Source organism: Plasmodium fragile (assembly GCF_000956335.1).
Source record: "Plasmodium fragile strain nilgiri unplaced genomic scaffold supercont1.26, whole genome shotgun sequence".
Classification (NCBI taxonomy): Eukaryota; Apicomplexa; class Aconoidasida; order Haemosporida; family Plasmodiidae; genus Plasmodium; species Plasmodium fragile.
This window is the reverse complement of record NW_012192606.1, coordinates 244,377-265,532: the sequence shown is the minus strand read 5'-3', so window position 1 is coordinate 265,532 and position 21,156 is coordinate 244,377. Positions and strand designations below refer to the sequence as shown.

General features: G+C 36.2%; 6 protein-coding genes across 6 annotated transcripts; 4 read left to right on the top strand and 2 right to left on the bottom strand.

Moving 5' to 3' along the window:
- Positions 1-15: 15 nt before the first annotated feature.
- On the bottom strand, positions 16-1,094 carry AK88_02640 (uncharacterized protein; the record flags this gene model as incomplete). Its single annotated transcript, XM_012480265.1, has 4 exons — positions 16-252; positions 406-553; positions 659-856; positions 994-1,094. The coding sequence occupies 4 exons, from the start codon at positions 1,092-1,094 to the stop codon at positions 16-18; spliced, it is 684 nt and encodes a 227-aa protein (XP_012335688.1).
- An 807-nt stretch (positions 1,095-1,901) lies between these two features.
- Positions 1,902-4,709, bottom strand: AK88_02639 (uncharacterized protein; the record flags this gene model as incomplete). Its single annotated transcript, XM_012480264.1, has 1 exon — positions 1,902-4,709. One exon carries the CDS (start codon positions 4,707-4,709, stop codon positions 1,902-1,904), a length of 2,808 nt encoding a protein of 935 aa, XP_012335687.1.
- A 1,554-nt stretch (positions 4,710-6,263) lies between these two features.
- AK88_02638 (uncharacterized protein) lies at positions 6,264-7,478 on the top strand (the record flags this gene model as incomplete). Its single annotated transcript, XM_012480263.1, has 1 exon — positions 6,264-7,478. One exon carries the CDS (start codon positions 6,264-6,266, stop codon positions 7,476-7,478), a length of 1,215 nt encoding a protein of 404 aa, XP_012335686.1.
- A 2,007-nt stretch (positions 7,479-9,485) lies between these two features.
- AK88_02637 (dephospho-CoA kinase) lies at positions 9,486-10,693 on the top strand (the record flags this gene model as incomplete). Its single annotated transcript, XM_012480262.1, has 2 exons — positions 9,486-10,180; positions 10,564-10,693. The coding sequence occupies 2 exons, from the start codon at positions 9,486-9,488 to the stop codon at positions 10,691-10,693; spliced, it is 825 nt and encodes a 274-aa protein (XP_012335685.1).
- A 1,045-nt stretch (positions 10,694-11,738) lies between these two features.
- Positions 11,739-17,231, top strand: AK88_02636 (uncharacterized protein; the record flags this gene model as incomplete). The annotated part of the gene is made up of 1 exon (XM_012480261.1): positions 11,739-17,231. One exon carries the CDS (start codon positions 11,739-11,741, stop codon positions 17,229-17,231), a length of 5,493 nt encoding a protein of 1,830 aa, XP_012335684.1.
- Positions 17,232-18,527: 1,296 nt separating this feature from the next.
- On the top strand, positions 18,528-21,026 carry AK88_02635 (uncharacterized protein; the record flags this gene model as incomplete). The annotated part of the gene is made up of 1 exon (XM_012480260.1): positions 18,528-21,026. The coding sequence occupies one exon, from the start codon at positions 18,528-18,530 to the stop codon at positions 21,024-21,026; it is 2,499 nt and encodes an 832-aa protein (XP_012335683.1).
- Positions 21,027-21,156: the final 130 nt, after the last annotated feature.

Below are 21,156 nucleotides of genomic sequence, written 5' to 3'. Positions count from 1 at the left end.
TACTGCTGAATGATGTCACCTTTTTGTCCAAGAAGACACAATTGCTTCCAGCTTGAGAAAAATTTTATCTACTTTTTTAAAAAACTTTTCATCGTTTATGCTTCGTTTCCATAGATAAAAAATCCTCTGCTTTTTTCTTAACATGTAATAACGACGTGCCTTTTCAAATTTGTTTTCCACTTTTTTTGCAATTAAGTCCAACCATTTGTAAAATGTACTCTTCATAATCTCATCAATTCTCCTTTTTCTTATCTTAAAAAAAAAAAAAAAAGTACATAAATAGATAAGCAAGGAAAGGATTTTGTGTGTATAAATGCACACATTAGCTCATATGTACGCATTACGACATCGTGTGCACAAATTAACGTTTTGACAAATTCATGTGGGTAAATGCCTACGCTGTACTTTCAAATATGCTCCTTTTGTGGCCAAGAATTTATTTTTGATAATTTGGAAGCAGCGGAATGTTACCATTTTTCTCTGTTTTGCGTCAATGAAACGGGTGATAGATTGGGTAACACATTTTGCCAACTTGCTTGAACATTTATGTTTTCTGTTGTGGTAAGGAAAAAAAATAAATAAATAAAATAAGCACATGTAACATCAGCTGTGGTGTTCATTTTCTATACACATCTTTTTATACGTGTTTTGGTTTTACAGAAAGGATAGAAAAACGAGTTTCCGTCTTCTCCGAAGATCGCTTAATTTAAGAACGCATAAAAAGCTCTGCATTTTATAATAATCATTTGTAATTGCACAAAATGCACGTCTTTTCAGCTTAGTGAGATAGTACTCTTTAACAACTTTTAACAGTTTGACATGCTCTGCTTTGTCTTGTTCTATTTTTTTCTTTTCCCTAAAGGGTTATTTGGATGGTGTACAAATGGTTGTATGCAGGGAGTTGCTCATTTGTGCTCAATTTTATTATTTTATTTTTTCTCTCGTCACAAATCAAGTTCAAAGTTGAGTATTTTTTTTTTCCCCATTTCGTACAGTATATTATTAAATTGGATCCTTTTGGTCGGTAATAGCTTATTTGGGGAATTGTCCCCTTGTGCATTTTGCTGCTTAACTTTTTCGATGAATTTTTGCATCTTTTATGAATAGCTATGTACACGGATTCGCACGGGGGGGAAGACGACGTTGTTTTGAAAGTACGTGTCCTCGTTATTGTCCCGGGGATAATAAATTGCATTACATACGAGTTTACGTGGCAACTCCCACCAGCAGCGAAAACTGCTATACTTTGAACATGTCCAAAGGGTGTGCGCAATTTGAGGAAGCCTACTCACTTTTTGATAAGTGCGAGGCGTACTACTTATTATTCTATTAAAAAAAATTGCTTAAAACTTAAAAAAAAAAAAAAAAAAAAAAGGACAACAATATATTGCGTTGGAACTGTCCAAACGTTTGAAAACATTTGTAAAAGATGCAAGAGAGTGTGTAAATTTTAAATGTCATGAGGAGGAATATACATTTATTTTACAAGTGGGGGAAACAAAATAAATAAAATAAAATGCACATAAAAATATTCACATATTACGCACAGAATTAAATTTTCAGAGTTAATTTAATTCCTAATTTAGTAAGGATTATTAAAAAAAAACATTTGAAAAATTTACAGAGCAGATATGTATACACACGTGAAGATTCCAAACAACCTTGCGAGAATGAATAAATTCAAAAAAGGATATACATATATATATGTCACTGTAATGATTAGACAAATGAGTGAAACATAACTTGAAGCGGTGACTTGGGAAAATATACACGCTTGTGATTTTCCTCGTCTCAGTTATGTGGAACGTGCATGCACATGAACACCCTCACATGTGTGCATTTAAAAAATGGTTGATAATTAAGGTGGCCTATTACCAGCCTACTCGTCCTATGCTTCCGCATCATAAGACGGTTTTGTCCGAGGCACTAAACATTTTGTCATTAAAAATGTTTCGATCAATGTTGTACAAGTTTGAATCCAACCCATTCATTTTATTTCCATCCAAGGTGTTATCGCGTAAGACGTCTGCACTTATGTTGTTTGAATTTGCACTTGCCTTGTCTCCACCCAAGCCGTCTAAATTGCTGGCTGTCAACCTTTCGTCGCCTTGTCCGTCCGTGCTGCTTGCGTCTGCGTTGGATTCACTTAATCCGACGGACTCGCTTGAATCGGTTGGTTTGTCAAGCCCTGGGCTATTCTCGCCTGCGTTGCCCTGAGTTGTATCAAGCTGCGCAGAATTCGTTGCCTGTTCTGAACTGCTAGACAGGCTACTTTCTGAAGGTTTGTCGTCCAGATTACCCTGAACATTCATCAAATAATTCTGGGCATTTTTTTCCATCATCCCTATGACCCGTTTTGCAAAAAGACCCGTGTCATCAATGGTGTACCCCCCCTGCATGGAAGCAATGTCAAATATCTGTTCTGCAATTTCTGAATTTTGCGAATTCATTTTATCTATTTGTATTAAATGATTTAGCTGTTTGATGATGTAATGGTTTGGATTAATTTCTAACACTGGTTGATTGGCTGACTGTCCCCCGAACATTTCATTCTCTGACATTCCTTGCGCGGTGGCTTGTTGTCTCATGTACTTTTGCATAGAAGGGGATATGCCCATTTCGCCTTGAACTAGCAAAGCTGGAGAGTTAATCAATCTGTCGGAAATTCGAACTTCATGAACTTTGTGAGAAAATTTGTTATGTAGCCATCTGCATAATACTTCGTATTTCATTTTTATCTTATCCAGACTATCCGTTTGGTTTTGATCGTTTTCTTTTTTTAGCTTCAAGTCCGCTTTGTTCACATCCAAGACATCGTACCCTTTGTATTTATTAACAGTCAAGGACGACAAGCAAAATTCATCTATCGGCTCTAGGGAGAAAAGCACATCATAATTTAGTGCTTTCAATTTTTCCAAAGAGGGTGAATTTTGCGCGGTTTTTTTATTTTCCCCTGAAATGTAATAGATACACTTCTGATCCGGTTTCATATTTTCTATGTATGTATCTAAATCGATTTTTTTATCTCCACTATTGATGGAATAAAATTCAACTAAGGAGGCTATTTCTTCCTGATTTTCCTTATCCTCCACGACTCCAATTTTGAGATATTTTCCAAACGTGTTGAGAAATTTATTCCATTTTTCTCCTCCGGTTTCTTTAAGTCCTTTCATCATGCTGATACTTTTAAGAACAATTCTTTTGTTGATAATAGAAAGCATTTTTGACTTTTGTAAAATTTCTCTTCCTACATTTAGAGGCAAATTTTCACTGTCTACAATACCTCTTAAAAAGGTTAACCATCTGGGTATAGATTCTGAAAATTTATCATTTATGAAAACTCTTTTGACGTAGAGCCGAATTCCTCTTGATTCTTCATCAAACATATTCTTACTCAATTCCCATGGGAGGGATCCTGGGATGTATAAAATGGAATTGAAAGAGATTTGTCCTTCTACATTAAAGTGGACATAGGCTAACGGATCATCATATGCCTTAAAGGTGTTTTTATAAAAGCTATAGTAATCATTTTCAGTTAGTTGTTTTTCGTCTTGCTTCCATATTGGTAACTGCACGTTAATTTTTTCCCATTCGTGATATCTTTTTGTTATCGTTTTCATTTTCATTTTATCTCCATCTTTTAGGGACACCGAATCGTCTGGAACTCTTTCGTAATCAATTTTTTCTGACCAAATTTCGATAGGGAATTTAATGAACTCGGAATATTTTTTGATTAGTTCTTTTAACTTATAATCCTCCAAATACTCGTCGCATTCCTCTTTCAAATGTAAGACAATTTTGGTTCCACTTGATTTTATGTCGTCATATTCCTGTTCATACTTTTTTATTTCGTTCACCATAAAGCTGCCATTCAGATCGGAGAACCATCTAAAGATTGTATTTTCCTTCTTTGTGAATACTTCCACTTTTTTGGACACCAGAAAGGAGGAGTAGAAACCAACTCCGAATTGTCCAATTAGGTTACTATCCGCCTTCCCTTCTTCAATTTGTTTTAAGAATTTGGCAGTCCCCGACTGAGCGATCGTTCCTAAATTATTAATGAGTTCATATTTGTCCATACCAATTCCATTATCTGTAATGGTTAGCGTTTTGGTTTCTTTATCTGGTTTGATTTTTATGATTAGCTTTTTTATTTCATCAACTTGTTCTTTATTTTCTACCTCTCCATCTTTGCTAGCTCCCTCAGGAACTGATTTTTCCATGTCTCTTTTTTCTACACCTGGTGCGTTCGCTATATTCTGTGCTTCTTTCATTTGTTTTTCGTTTTGTAGTATTATCCTTTTCTTGTCACAGGCGTCCGACGCGTTCGAAATTAGCTCTCTCAGAAATACATCCTTATCCGTGTATAAAGAATTAACTATTATATCCATAACTTTATTCACCTCTGCTTTGAAATTGTACTTTTCCACCGGAGAACTCTCTGACGATATGTCTTCCCTAATTGTCTTCACGTCATCATTAAAGCTGTTTAATGCATTTTCCCTAAGTTCCTTTTTTTTAAAAAACGTTTTATTTATCCTATTATCTGTGCGATACCTATTGCCATTTTTGTAATTTAATATGTAGTTTAATTTTTCTGCATTCCGAGCTATATTATACGCTTCTGTTACGTCATTTGGTTTTAGGAGGGCAGCAAAAAGGAGACATAGTATTAGTGTTATTTTGTTCGCAACACGAGCATTTTGCATTTTTCGCAACTTAACGTTTTGTTTTTCTGTTCAGGGAACACGTGTTGAGGTGAAAGCGTCCTATATTTTACACTACACCAGCTTGCCCCCAGCACGAAAGGTGTGATTCATGTAAAAACATGTATGCACGTGCGTTATAGGCAAAAATCTGGTTTACGTGAAAGAAGCAAAATTTAGCAGTTGCTCATTAGCAGCCTTTGCAAGATTTTACACATGTTTTTTCGTGACACAAATGTTTGCTGCAATCGTGTTGTGGGTTAACGGCTAAAAGTGGGCAGGTATGCGAACTGGTGAGAAGTTTCACACGTTCTGTTTTTTTTATATATCCCTATTTTGGAATGTGTTTTTTTGGCATCATCAAATTCTTCCTGACCTTTCCGCACGTGTAAGCATTTTGTGTTAATTTTGTTAATTTAGCTAATTTGGCTAATTTCGTTAATTTTGTTAACTGTTTGTATTTGCTTATTTTTTTTGGTGCTATACATGTAATTCCACATGAGGCGCTTTTCCGAATCCGGGTCCGCATGGGGGGCAGCTCTTTAAACCCTTTTTTTTTTTTTTTTTTTTTTTTTTTTTCCCTTTCTCGGTTAATCCGAAAGGGATTTAATTGAATGCCTTTTTTTTTTTTTTTTTTTTTTTTTTTTTTCCCTTTCTCGGTTAATCCGAAAGGGATTTAATTGAATGCCTTTTTTTTTTTTTTTTTTTTGCAATATTAGTCTGCTAATAAAACAAAATTAGAGTGAACGAATGTGACAAAGGATTGGGCCTAAATCACGCCAACTTTGTCATACAAAAGCATGCTTGCTGAATTTTCCAGCAGGCATAGAGAAAAAAAAATAATGAAGCAAATATAAAGTTAACATGTAAATGCTAAAATTGAAGGGAAGTGAAAAAAATTAAAACAATACCTAGGAAATGAATGTATAAAGTATATGCATATACGAACGCAAAGGGGCGAATAGCAGCCCAACATGGGCAATGTACTGTAATGGATGCTTTTGGTCAAAACTTTCTGATAGAGTTGAGAAAGGAAACGTCGCAACATTAATAGCCCTGTGGACAATTCATGAGAGAATTGCATAAATGCATTCTTTTCTTTTCTTTTTTTTTTTTTGAAGACGTCCCTTTGTTACTTTAAAAAGTGAAGCACTTTTCCATGAAGACGCCTGAATTTGTTTTAAACCTACGAAATTTAGTAGAACAAAGTCCTTGTTTTTCACATAAGTGTAACCTTCAATGCACGTGGAGCTAATAGGAACTGGGAGATAGGCACAGGAAAAGTGGCATCCAAAAGGAAGTGGCAAGAAACGTGGCATTAACAGCCGAAAACGGTAGAAGAAAGCCCAACTGAATATAAAAGACAGGAAGGGGGGTACGAACAGGAAAAGAACAAATAGGAACCTATCGGAGGCCTCTGTGTTAATGAAGAATTGCGTACGGATGGACATTACACATCAGTCGACACCTGCATACAGATCGTTCACGTAGTAGTAGTTCATCACCTACATGTGAGCATTTTAGTATTTTATAAACAAACAACAGGGGAAAAAAAAAATGTTTAGGAAGAGAACCATAAGTAATTTAAAACATCGAAAGAAAACGGAGGATATAAAAGATGAAGAAGGCAATAGCAGTGAAGAAAAAAAAGCCAAAAGGGAGGAAAACCCAAATGATGAAAACCTAGATAGTATTAATGAAAAAGACAGGCATGTTAACAAAGGCGATCTACAAGAAAAAACAGGCAGTAATGACAATGATGATGAGGACGATGTGGTGTGTAAATTTCTGTTCAAGAAAAAATTAAAGAAGATGAATGAAGAGAACAATTTGCATTTAAAAAGAAAACACAAAGTGATGATACAATCAAAGAGTGAAGACGTTAAGGAATCTAACATAACAGAAGATAGGGTGTACAAGGGAGATTTCTCCGTTTCGAAAAATTATGGCTCGTACGATATAGACGAAGACTCGAAGAATGACTATAGGGCCAGAATGGAAAGAAACATCGAAATAGGAGAAGAAATACTTAAGGGGAACTTAAAGGACAATGTTTATAGAGGAAAGGATGCTCATGAAAAAGCTCTAATGATCAGCAAAGATAGCTTGGCCAAAAATAAATACACAGGACTGTACGGCCCAGTACGAAATAGCGGCGCGAATGTAAGAGTCACTCTGAGGATTGACTATGAACCGTGCATATGTAAGGACTACAAGGAAACGGGTTATTGTGGATTTGGAGATACGTGCATTTTTTTACACGACAGAAGTGACTACAAAAGTGGGTGGAAAATTGAACAGGAGTATGAGGAAAAGCGAAAGCGAAATGAAGCTCTGCGAAAGGAAAAATTAGAAAAATGGAACGAAAAAATGTTGCGAAAGTTAAAGGAGAAGGAGGAATTATTGGGAAACTCCGAAGATGGGGACGATGGAGGACACGGGAAAAGTGCACAAATTGAAGGAGAAAATAATGGGGGGGAATCCCCCGACTTATCCGCAGTTTCTTCCTGCACAGAAAAGGAAAACTCTGACAGCGACTCAAGTGATGGCGAAAATAATCTCCCATTTGCTTGCATAAAATGCAAAAGGAAATGGAAACTAGAAATGAATCCAAGTGTCACTGAATGTTCCCATTATTTCTGTGAAAAGTGTTTCATTGAAATGTTTCAGAAAAATAAAAAATGCTTCAAGTGTGGATTGCAGTTAAATGGAATTATGAACGTGGCCCATAACATTGTGGACATTCTAAATAAAAGAAAGTCTGCCAAATAAAATTAACTAACTCTTTTTTTGAGCTCACTAATAATCCTGTTTGTTGCTCAGACCATTTGACGCAGTTCAATTTTGTTTCCGTTTTAGTGGTTTTTTATATAATGTAGTTATTTGAATCATCCATTAAAGGAAAGATAAACGAGAAGGCCTATCTGTTCATGTGCGCATACGTTTTGACGCATGAATAACTTTCTCCAGTTTTATTTCCTCCCCCCCTTGAAAACCTCGTATACGAGAGAAATCCATTTTGCGCCTGGCTACGCAGTTGAGCCAGACCGCGCAGTCACTGTATCGTTACTGTATCGTGATTATATCACTATTTTATCATGTTACTTTAATTGAATTTCTCTTTCGCTGTTTAAGTTTTATTTATTTATTTTTTTGCAAATTCTGCATTATTAGCATAATTGTGTGTCCACGCACATATCAACACACAAAATATGTGTTCATTTTTTACGTTATTCCAACTGCACTATTTTAACAACCCTGTGTTTAGTACTTGTCATCGAAATTTTGTTTCACAAGCATTATTTGTTTGTAATACATATGTAACAACGTAACGTATATGTAAAAGCTTTCTTGTTTTTTTTAGTTATAAAGCAGTAGTAAACAAGTTTTATTTTATTTGACCACATGTAAATTGCCTACTTGCGGCTTTAGGGAAAAAATTGGCGGTAACGGTAAATTAACACTCTTTTTTTTTTGTTCTCAATGTAAGAGATCGCGAATGCGGACGTGGGAATATGTACGTATAAAATGAGTATATAACGTGGCACAGCATAGTGTAGCAGAGGAGTCGTGACGATTTTGCATATCCAATACGCATATGGGTTAAAGAGGTAGGCACTGTTATTGTACGTATGTAGGCAATTGTGTACATATGGCAAAACGTGATTATTGATTATACATTTTTTAATCGCGCGCTTGATCACTTCTTACCTTGTGTTAAAAAAAATAATTATAATGAAAACTATGCAGTGTATGTTGTGTACTTAAAAAAAAATCCACATTCAAACGATTATATTTTATTTTTACAAATTTATTTCTTTTTTTTTCGAATATTGAAAAAACAAAAAAAAATACCATTCAGAGTTAATAACAATATGCATAAGCATGAATAAGTTTTAGTTTATAACATTTTATAAGAAAAAAAAAAAAAAAAAAAATGAATAAGGAGGAAATACATATAAAAGCACTCTTTATGATATAATTACGCACACGTTGAAGCATTATGTATATTAGTATGACGAGTTTAACACCCCTATGAATATCTTTTTTCTTTTCTTTTTTTTTTTTTTTCTCCATTTCGTCGTTTGATTAATGATAAATGAAACGCACAATGCTATAGATCGTCAGTCCCATTGTATCAATCCATTTCGAGTGATTTGTTTTTGTGTTTCAAACGTGTGATTTCCGTGTTTAGGAGTAAACTTTCATACGTACATGCGTACGCCTGTACATAAGTACGTATATATGCATATGTGTATGCAACGCGTTAATTCCTTTTTTTTTTTTTTTTTTATCAAACTCCAACACGTATGTATATTCACATGTAAACGTCTCACGTTTGACATGTCCAGCTGTAAATGTATGCACACGATAGACAAAACAAAAACGGATTCTTCTTAGCTGTGTACTTATATCATCTGTAGTGTGTAAAAATCCCATTTTTGAATAGGAAAAAATTTACAAATATTGCAAGAGTGATTAAGTAGTAAAAGGGTTATGCATTGGAAGAATAAAGGGACGCTCGTTTGTGTACACATTTGCCAAGTAAACACAGTAGGAAAAAAGAGCTGGAGCTGAAGAGGGAGAACGTGAGCCAAGAAAGTGCGCCCAAAAGGGGAACCTCAAAGGAGAGCTGCATAGGTGAGCTGCAAAGGATAACGCCTAAGAAGAACAGCTAGGAAGAACCGCGACGCGCAGTCAAACCGCAAAAGTGATCAGCCAAAACAATGGTCGCGTAACAACAAACAAAAATATGACTCTAACAGGAAGGAGACAATTATGTTTTTAACATTCTTTTTGGACAAATGTATTCCATGCTTCCTGGCACTAGGTTCAATTCCTATTGGGTTTATAAATAGAAAAAACAAATTCAAGAAGATAGAGAATCACAAATATGCCCTGGTCAGCACAATAGTTATGAACAGCTTCTTAATTTATACAAATGTGTTTTTCGGTCTATTAGGAATATTTAATTTTTTTTTAGGAAACTATCTATGTCTAATCGGTATCACAGGTGGGATTGCTGTGGGGAAATCAACATTTTGTAATTTTCTAAAAAAAAAAGACGTGGTTGTCATTAATGCGGACGAAATAACCAACCAGATATACCAAAAGGGATCAACATGTTACAAAAAAATTTTGAAGCATTTTGGGGAGGAAATTCTGAACCATGATAAGACTATTAACAGAACCTTGCTACGAAAAATTGTCTTTAACAATGAGGAAAATGTTAAGTATATTAATAAAATCACACACACTTATATAATAATACAGATAATTAAGGAATGCTTAAAGTATAAATTTTTGTACTTTAAATATAATGTAGCTATAGAGGCGCCTCTGTTAATTGAAACTAAATTGTATTTATTGACAAGCCCAGTTATACTTCTTAAGTCGTCCGTAAAGAATCAGATAACGCGTATATTATCTCGAGACAAAAACTGCACATATGACACGGCAATGAGCATAATCAAGTAAGGGTTGTAAAATCACCAGCTTTTTTAAGCGCACTTGTGATGTGGCACGGTGCACTGTTTAAAGCATAAAAGGGGGTCTATATGTAATAAATACATATGTGTATATTTTTGCACGTGTTTCTCCGTTCATTCATCTCCATTGTGTTTGCTTCGTCGCACAGCTTTATGGGCCACTGCGCTGCTGCACGGCGAAAATGTTTGTTCACATGTATTGCAAGTGTCACGGCCCCCTTGTGCTTAATAAACACGGGGAAGTATACACCCCAACGTACGCGTGCTTACGTGCCACTCCGTGTGTGCTTGCATACGTATTTACAAGAATCCTCAATTTGGTGAATTTATGCAAACCCTTTTATTTCCCTCCCCTCTCTTTTCCGCAGAAACCAGTTACCAACGGATGAGAAAATAAAGTACGCGGATATTATCATAAACAACGATGGGGATTTATTAGATCTGCAGATGAAATGTGACGTGGTCTATAACAAATACTTAAAGAGTTTTTTCTTTTAATGCGTGTACATGTGTACGTATGAAAGCATAACCATTTTTTGCGACAAGAGAAAATACAAGCGACAGTGCTAGCTCACATTTTTCCTCCAAAAATGTAGAGAATATTATTTGCCTCCAGTGTGTACGTATAGTACATTTGTATAAATACCCTTATGTACATATGTACGTATGTACGCATATAAACTGCGTAAATGCGTAAAATGCATTCACGAATGAATTGTAAAGATGACTGATTTGAGACCCCATTTTTATTTACTCATTCTTTGCCATACTTTAATTCCTATTCGTTTTTTACGTCGTATTGGATTTTAATTTTAAAATTATGTAATGAATTTTTCTTTTCTTTTTTCTTTTTTTCTTTTTTTTTTTTTTTGTGTACTATATTTTTTTTTAAACTTATGACACAAATGTTGAAGTTTTGTTACTACTAAATTTTTTTTTTTTTTTCTTTACTAATATTGAACATTTCCTCAACATTGTTACTTCTTTACTAAAGTAAACTATTTTTTCTTTTTTGCAATTTGTGTAAATCTCCAAATGTAAGAAAAAATATTACATTAGCACCACGGACCGATTCCTGATATAATTCCCCGAATGTGTAAAAAAGCCGCAGGGCTTGGCATTCTCCTTTTTAAGTATAAAAAGTTATTTACATGAAAAAAAAAAAAAAAAAAAAAAGTCCACTAAAACAGAAGGTTAAAAAAGGATAAAAAAAAAAGGAAAAATACATGAAGTGGGCGGCATATAAATTTAACAAAAGGGAAAAAATCGGCATAGTGTGAAACAAGGAAAAAAGCAGAAAATGAAAAAAGGGAGTAGGGACAACTGTGGGAAGTCTGTGCTTATGAACGTTTATGAGCAAGCTGCCATCCCCCTCAATCCCACCAAATCGTTTTCATAATGTCATTCTTAAGTCGCATGTATATACCTTTGTACATATGCGGACGGAAAGATATTCCCACATAAAAGCATAGTTACCTAGGTGCATGTGCGCGTTTACGTTTTAACATCCCACCCACCCCTGAGAATTACACCTCATGCGAAAATGATCCACGAGATCATACTTAGCCTTATAGGCCAAACGGGGGACATTATAATTTTAGTGGATAAAAGGAGAAATAAAACGAAAAAGGAAAGTAACTTAAATATAGATGAATACTGTTTTGAAGTAAATAACAACATTAACATTTTTCTAAACTCAGAAATAAAAATAATCAACGACATTGTACAGTTGGGTTACTACTTTTACGTTATGAATATCTTCTGTTTGCTGGTTAAAAAGAACACGATTTATAAAAACCTCACGCACGTACACAAATTTAACAAGTTAAGTGAAGAGAGAAATGGAAGGAAGGGGAAAGGTGGCACGAGAGAAAAGGTGCAAAGAGATGAAGACATGTCCAGCACTGCAAGCTCCTCGTCGAACAGTTCCTCATATGAGTCATCTTCTGACAATGAATCGGAAGACAGTAATCATTTAAACAATTCTAACCACAAAAGACAATACGAAAAAAAGAAACAAATAGATAACTACTTTGGTGTAATTTTAAAAAACATCAAAAGTTTAAATAGTGTAAGTCCGTATGGATACTACGCAAATGGTATAAGCAACGAAATAAGTAAATTCATGAGAAGGTACATGAAAAAAATTAGCGAGATCGAGGAATACATAAATAACAACAGCAACACCCCATTAACACAAATTTTAACCATGCTAGAAAAAAAGAGAGAAGAAATTATCATAATTATAAACATTATAAAAAATTATCTAGAATTTCAAAAGATGGAAGAAGAAAATGTGCTAGAAGGAGAAAATAGGAACAAAACAAAAGAAATTATGGACTACTTATACGAAAATTGTTTGAGTGGCAATTCAAGAATTAAAGGTATATATCACAGATATTTGAAAAATTTGGGGAGAATCTTACTCCATCAAATATTTTCCTGGATATTTTATGGCCAGCTGCTAGACCCGTATTACGAATTTTTTATTCAAAAAAGGCAATTCATCTACTCTGATGATAAGAAGATTTTTCTTTCCCCCGAAGAGTTATACGAAAATTTAACATTAACCAATGTCCAAAGCTTAAATTTTGAATGGAATTATTTATTCTTTCAATCCGTTTCAAATTTGCCTGAATGCTGTCTAGACAAGGTAGTTGGTCGTAAAATCCTCTTCATAGGGAAGTCAATTCGAATACTAATTAGGAGCAATAAATGGAACACCAGCGATATTGTGAATCTTTTCGCGATTATCAAGATTTTGTCCAAAGCCTTTGATGAAGCTTCGCCAATTGCGGGGTGTGAAAAAGTTGTAAATTTGGAGCAAATGTCGAGTCAGACGAAGCCTTACAACGGTGTAGGAAGCGAACACGGGCTGAACAGGACAAGTGGTGTGGGTAGTAGAAAGGGTGAACTAACATCCAACAGGGACAACTACTTACATTCTTTACACATTTCTAGCTCGGGGAGCTCTGACAACTGCTCCGATGAATCTTCCACTGAAGGTAATAAGGATGGAAGTATAAATGTGTACTGTAAGGAAATATTCGATATTACTATAGAAAAGATAAGAAGCATCATAGCATACAAGTTGTGGAAGTACATAGTGAAGGACATTAACTTGATTAAAATTTTCGATCTGTTTAGGGATATTTATTTACTCAACAATGGAGACTTTTACGATTATTTTTTAGAAAAATCCTGGTCCCTCATGCATACTCCCCCTAATTCGAAAAATGAAATTCTGTTAAAAGTGCTAGCATGGAAAAACGCATCCTTGTCCGTAGAAGAATACTGCAAAGCCAAGTATGAAAATAAAAAGGATAAATTAGTTTTGGAGAAATATGAAGATGACGCGGTATTTGGAGAGGACAATGGGCACTTAAATGAGTCCACCTTTTTCAATAGCACAAATGGATACCATTTTGACAGTGACAATTCGGAGAATATTATTTCGAAATATTTCTACCCAAGAATATCCTACAAAAAATTCTCGTACGATTCTTTCGAAAGAGAAAAGTATGATAACCTGGTACTAGGTGGCATGTGCTATATGTATGACAATAAGATCATTCTAAATGATTTTTACAAAGGTATACAGACATTGAGCAAAAAAAAGTACTACGATTATGATAATGTGTTTAGTGTGTGCATTAATAATTATCGGCAACAGATACTGAGGGGGTTCAAGCACGGCTTTGATTTTTCTGTAAATTTTAACAATTTTTTCGATAACAAATTTGCCGACATAGGTAGTAATAATGGAACAAATGTAAAAGGGGGGGCTGTGAGTGGTAATGCTAAACAAGATTGTGCAGATGAGAATTTCTTGGTTGGTTGCTGCTTCGCCTTGGTTATCCATTCAATGAAGAACCCGCTGCTTTACAAAACGGACGTGTTGCACAGCTCCCTGGGATACTGGGGGTCTTTGGGGGATTGCCTTTCTGTTGAAATAAAAGTAAAATTTTACGAAAAGGGGAATGGCGCACAGGAGGCTGCTTGCTCGGAACAGCAAACAGGTAACCCTGTTCAGCATTTGGACCGGCACAGCAATGTAGTACTGGGTGATGTCGAGGTGGAGGTCTCTCTCTACATAGGGGGTAAAGGAATATCATCCTTTGTTCATAACAGCAACAGCTACACCGTGGACTACGCCAGAGAGTCCATACTAAACAACAAACTTTGGGCAGACAATGTAAACCACGAAAAGAAGAGGCTGTACGAAGATATGGAAAACGATGAAGGTTACTTACGGAAGAGGAATGCCAACAGTGCAGATGCAGCAAATCAGGATGACCTGATGAGTGAACATGTAGAAGGAAATTACGACGAAGCTATAAAACAACCCGTGCTGAAAATCCAGAGTAATAAACAGACATTTTATAATATAAATAAAAATTCGTTAACAAAATTCCGGGTGCGAATTAACTGCCTCAAGCATTCCTTTAGTGTTTACATACAAAAACTGGATGAGTATAACCTGCAGCTGAATAACCCGAAGAATAAAATAAAGCCAATTATCCATATCAGAGCGTTAGACATGACGCAAGCCTTCACCCTGGACATTGGAAATGGCTACATAGGATTTTATACGTGCCCCATTTTATTTAAACATAAGTTGCTGAAAAAGAAGAACAAACTGAATGAGTGGTTCAAACAGTTCTACAGTGAGACGCTGAATGCCCGTTCGGATATTTACAAGAAGAATTTTTTTAACATGGTGGACGAAAAGAATAAGGAAGCGATACAAAACGAAATGAGAAATATCAACAAATTGCTTCTATACAGAAATGAGAATAGCCAGAACAAGGGGAAATTGGACCCAGAGATTATCAGCTGTAATAGGGATAAAATGAAAAATGCTCTTCTGTTCAGCTCCTATGACTGTTCAGTGGAAATATACAAATGGTTCCACCAGTCTTACAAATCCCCAATAGAGATTCCTGAAATTGACATAGACAACGAAACACTAATATTCTATGACAAGCAGATAAATAAGAACATACAAATTCATAGTGGACTGAATTTGTGGAATAACTTGGAGATATATTTCAAGCTCACATGGCCAATAGCTCTGATTATCAACACGAGTACCATCTACACGTACAATTCCATATTCCAGTTTCTTTTCCTCCTGAGCAGAGTTTATTACAATTTAAAAATTTTGTGCTATCATAATAGACATTTGTACAAATATTTGAATTTTAGAAAAGGGGGGTTGCTATTTTCTCACTTGTTTTCGATTAGATATAAGATGCAATTTTTTTTTTTTCATTTGATTAAGTATTTGCAAGAGGACATCATTAATTACGAATACAAATTGATGATTACACAAATTCACAAATCGAAAGATTTTGAGTATACCAAGTCGATTCATGACTTGTACATTTCGCAGGTAGCCACCAAGTGCTTCTTAAGGGTTCAAGATATAACAAACCCTTTGCTCGAGCTGATAGACACGTCCTTCAAATTCTGCTACTTCTTCCAGTGTCTAATAGAAAACGAGTTGTTCACAGATATATTAAACTACGAACTGGTGGATGAGCAGGAGAAAAACAAAACAAAAAAAGGAGACATGACAGAAGCGGACGACGAGCAACATAATGACAATCATGAAGAGAAGGATAATGATTTAAATCAAGTTATTGAAAAGTTATTACAGTATAATGACACCTTTAATGAAAGGCTAGTCTGTGTCATGAACGAAATGGTCAATATAAGCTCCAACAGCAACCACGCTTACCTTGTTCACTTTCTAACTACCCTAGATTTTAACAATTATGTAACGAAGATAAAAGACTCTTTGGCGAATGCTAAATCGGTTGGTGTTTCCATATCAGAGAGTGGAAACCAAAATAAGCAAACGCAACAAGGCTCCCTGATCGTGGGGAGTAAATCGGACCTTGGCAACGCCGTGGGTAGCAGTCCAGTAAGCAGCAGCCTCGGTGATAACAGACGGGACAGCAACAAAAGGGACGATGACAAAATGGAGTACATAGGTATTGAGAACGTGAACTCGAGCGACAATTACTACGCAGGGGGGAAAGAAAATTACGCGAACGGACTGCTAAGTGGCTTGTCGCATCGCATCAGGGGGGTGGACTACACGAATGAGGCAAACCAACTTGGTAGTAATAAAGATTTTTTAAAAAAGAGAGTAGTTAACAAGTTCAGCAATTTGTTGCATAGCGATGTTGAGGACAAGTGGGGCATGCATCCCAGTAGCATAAACCAGTACAGCCGAATCGGCATGGCAGAATCCGTAGATAAAAGCGTTTTAAATGGAGCTCCCGTCCTCAGCCGCTACGACAATGCCGGTAGTTACAATCTTGGAGGCATCGCGAATAACAATTACAACGCCTTAATTGACAAGTACTCAAACATACTGAACAGTTACATGAACAACAGCGGAGGCAGTAACTCCGTTTACCAGGCTTCTCATAATTATATAAACAGTTCGCACGTGGACTCGTACAACACATCGTTGGATGTGGCCAAATTGAGGCACATAGGTGACGCTTCCCATGTGGTAGACACCGGCAACACGAGTAGCGCAATCAGCATAGGCGCTGTTCCTGGTTCCTCCAATTTAAATGTGCACAGTTTAGACGCTGGAATAAGCAGCAACTATAATGTAGCAGGTTATGAAAACAGTATGACCAGCAACATGGGAAATCTCCTGCGCAAAATCGACGTAAATAGCAAATCCAACTTGAGTCAAAATTTGTTTAGCGCTAACCACGACGCGCATGGCAACGCACATGTCAACGCGCCGACCGATTTAAGCAGCCTCCACCATTTAAACATTAAGCAAAATTTCAACGTGCAGAATTTGCTGGACAACTACAACTACAGCTATAACGGCTTCTCCGAAAAAGGCTCCTTCACCGGCCATAACTTGGACAAAATTGGCAATGATAATAAGCTCACTTCCCCGATGTATAACCCCTCCAATGAGTCTAATTATAGCAACATCCCCCTAAATGTGTATCGAAATGAAAATAACAACATAAGTGAAGCAGATCGGGAAAAGTAGTGCCTACCGAAGTGAATAAATTTTTGTGCAGATGGGGAGAAGCGCAAAAGTAAGAGGTACCAAAAAGCGCCACAACATTTTGCACCCCCCATTAGTTCATTTGCCATATAACAGGAACATTTTTGTATGTGTGTAGTTAGATATGTATGCCGCTGTGTATAGAATGGGTACGTACTGAGGACTGCTTTGTTTTTTCCCACTTTGGAGCACCTCACATTTTCCTAATCTTAATTTTTTTTTTTTTTCTCATCTGTGCATATATACACATGTGTACATATATTATACCACATCACACGCACCTCTTTTGTTAATCCCATTTGTCTAGTTCTCTTTTTCCCCTTTTTATCTGCCACATGGGCATACCTTCATCTCGCCTATTCCATTTCGTTTAAAATTTGTTTGTGATTGATTCTACACAGTGTTCTACTTTTTTTATGTGTGCGTGGCCAATGAGGCCCCAAATGGATGGCGAAATTTTTTTTTTTTTTTTTTTTTTGTACCTACTTTGTACTGTTTGTAAGAAGTATTTTGTGCACTTTTTTTTTTTTTTTTACTCCTAATGCGGGCTTGAGTGGCCCCTTCTTCACCAATAACCCCAAAAATGATAGTTGCGAAAAAATATTACGTGTACATGTTTGTAAAGAACAAATTTACAAACCATACATCCTAGATGCCGCTTCAGTAATAGGATATACGCGCTCGGTTCCGTTTCTGTAGAAATTTACACAACTTTTTTTTTATCACCAAAATGGGAGTAATAAACTATACCGGGAAAGTTTTGTGTAAAAATTGAATAGCTGGGGAACACGTTGGAGATATATATTTTTAGCACTTTCCGAATCGGCACATTCAGCTGGATGTTAATTCGTTCGGCTATTTTTGCGCCTCTATAGTGAACCATGTTGTAGGCACGCAAGTGATACGACATTTGGATGGTTCACGATGCGGATAGTACCATCAAAGGAAACATATTCTTTACGCTCCCCCCTTTTATCCAGGCCGCAAACTGCACAGCTACGTAAGGACATTGCAGAAGTAATAAGTTACTCTACCGCTCAATCGCTTCTACACGTTTTTACCCCGTCGGTTGTCCTCAGTTTTGTGCATTTGCCAAAGGCAGAGATAGTTTACAATACCCCCGTGTTGGATGCAGATCACCGGCGCATAGGTTTGGATCTGATATTATTCCCAATGTGTTCGCTTAATGATGGGGTATAAAATACGAATAGAATCGCCCGATTTTTTTGCACATTGCCGTTTCTTGTATTTTGTCCCCCTTTTATGATGTCAAATGTAATGAATTATTTCTTTAAAAATTTCGTGTTAAAAGACAAGAATACAATCGTGAAATGTGGCATGTTAAAAAGAAGGTACTCCAAGATAACAAGTGTTAATGTGAATAACTGGAATGATATTCACAAGGAGATAATCCATAAAATTCATGAGAGCGATTTCGTTTCTATTGACGTGGAGTACACAGGGCTGCATCTAAAGGATGAGAGGTACATATCTATTGATTCCAGTTATGAAGCCCATTGTTATGGAGCCAAATCTTTTTTCCCATGCCAAATTGGTATCACCGTAGCTAGGAAAAATGACACAAAGAAGAAGGAGAAAAGCGTTGCAGACGGAGGAGTTGAAAACGAAAAGGCAGAGCTGCGAAAAATGAATTTACACAATATTAAAGTGTCAAGACATGAGAATGAAAAAGTAGACCAAAGGGACTACTTAAAGTGTGACCAAGAGTGGGACATATCACCATACTGCATTTATGTTTTTCCAAAGGAAAATAAGTACTTCAGTGTATCTACAACTACTCTTATTTTCTTAAAGGAAAATAATTTCGATTTTAACGAATGGATTTGTAATGGTGTTGGTTATTTAACGCCACCTGAGGAGGAAGAAAAAAAAAAAAATATCTTTGAAAAAATCGACGAGCTAAAAAATTTGATGAATAAATGTAACACGAAAACGGGAGATGTCAGAGAGAAGGACTTGGATGACAGCAAAAAAAAAGTCGATGTAGAGAAAATTATTCAAGAAATAGAAAATTATAAAATTGTGGACGACGAGGATAAGGAAGCCGTTATTGAGATAATAAAGAAGATTGGTGTTTGGCTGGCTCGCGGGGATGTGGCCCATCCTGTGGAGAGGTTCAATAACGGAGAGGAGGTTAAAACAAGTTCGGTGCAGAAGGATAAGTGTTCAGATGGGCGATCATTACACCAGTCGGAAGGTGTGGGGGAGCCCCATTCGCATCATATGAGTGCAACTTTTCAAGGAAGTGGAAGCAAAGGGGAGAATTACAACAGCGTGTACACGAATTACCCCTATGGATGTGGAGGGCATGAAGAAAAAAGTGTCACGTTCAAGGGAAATATTCCCGGTTTGCCAAAATCTCAAAGTAATAACCATGTTGCTTCTACTCCGATAAACAGTGGTGGTATCCCATTGGACTCTAAGCATGCAGACATCTCTGTCGATGGTGATAACCAGACAGGGGAAGTAGGAAGGATGGACTTGCCACCCCGAGCAAACACAAACAATGATCCATCGGATTGTCCCCTATACATAGAAATAGAAAACCCGTATCTGAGATTACTTGCACATACATTAATAACGAAATATTTCAGCGGCATTTTCTGTATATCTGTCAAGGTGAATGATAAGAAGCATTTAGCCATCTATCGGACGGAGAAGGATTCGTACAAGGAACAAATTAGGGCATTGCAATTCGAGATAGAGAAAATAAACCAAACAGTTGGAGTGAGATTACTATTTGATGAAATTATAAAAAATAAAAAAATAATCATCGGACATAATTGCTTTTATGACATCCTGCACATATATCAGACGTTTTATCATGAGTTGCCAAATTCGATTAGTGTCTTTAAGAATAAATGGACAGAAATATTTCCATACACATTTGATACAAAGTACTTGAACGAAACGAATGAATATTTATATGCACTGAATGGCCCTGCAACCTTGAAGGGGTTATGTGAGTACATGGCTTCCCTAATTTCAGCCAGCAACGATTTCGATTTTGTTTTTAATTTTACGAATGGTCATTCGGACCTCCCTCAATGTTTTGTCCATCTTGTAAAGGTTGGAGATCAGCCAAATGATGCAGCATGTAATGTTCTTGACACCACAGCGAAGGACACTTCTATGGATGGAAAAAAAGAGGTAATGAATGACACAGATAATGACTATCGTAACAGTTCGGATAGCAAAAAGGATAATATGTATCAAAATGGAACAGAATTAGTGTCTCCCCAAGGAAGAAGCCACGAGTGTCATGTAAATGCCAAAACGAGTGATGAACATAATGCTGGTTATGATAGCCTCCTAACATGCCTGCTTTTCATATTTCAGTGTCACTACATTTTGAGAAAAAATAATATGATGTGGAAAAATATTTATTTTAGTAAAACAAAAAGGACAGACGAATGTGCGAAATCATTTTTTGATATTTTTTTAAATATGTGTAATAAAATAAAGATTGTAAAAACGCAGCCGAATGTGGTATCGCTAACTAGTGCAGAAAACTACGAAATGGCAAGACATTTTTATATGTATGATTATCCGAGCTATTTTAAAAAATGGGAGATTATGAAAATTTGGTCGCCCATTTGGATTTCTCTAAGTAAGGTAGATGATCAATCCTGCTGGATAATTGCCAAAAGTGACGACGACGCCAAAAATATTAAGATGATATATAAGATGCTGCAGAACCCGCAGTTTAAGTTGTGCACCTATGAGGAGTACATAAACAAGTTTAAGTCCAAATAGCCCGATCAGCCTTTGTCAAGTTCGTGTGCGATCCCTATTTGCTAGTATGCCTATCTATACGCACGCCCGTTCGCGTTCATTTGTATGTGTATTATTTTGCCCCTTTTTAAATTCCACAAACCACCTCCTA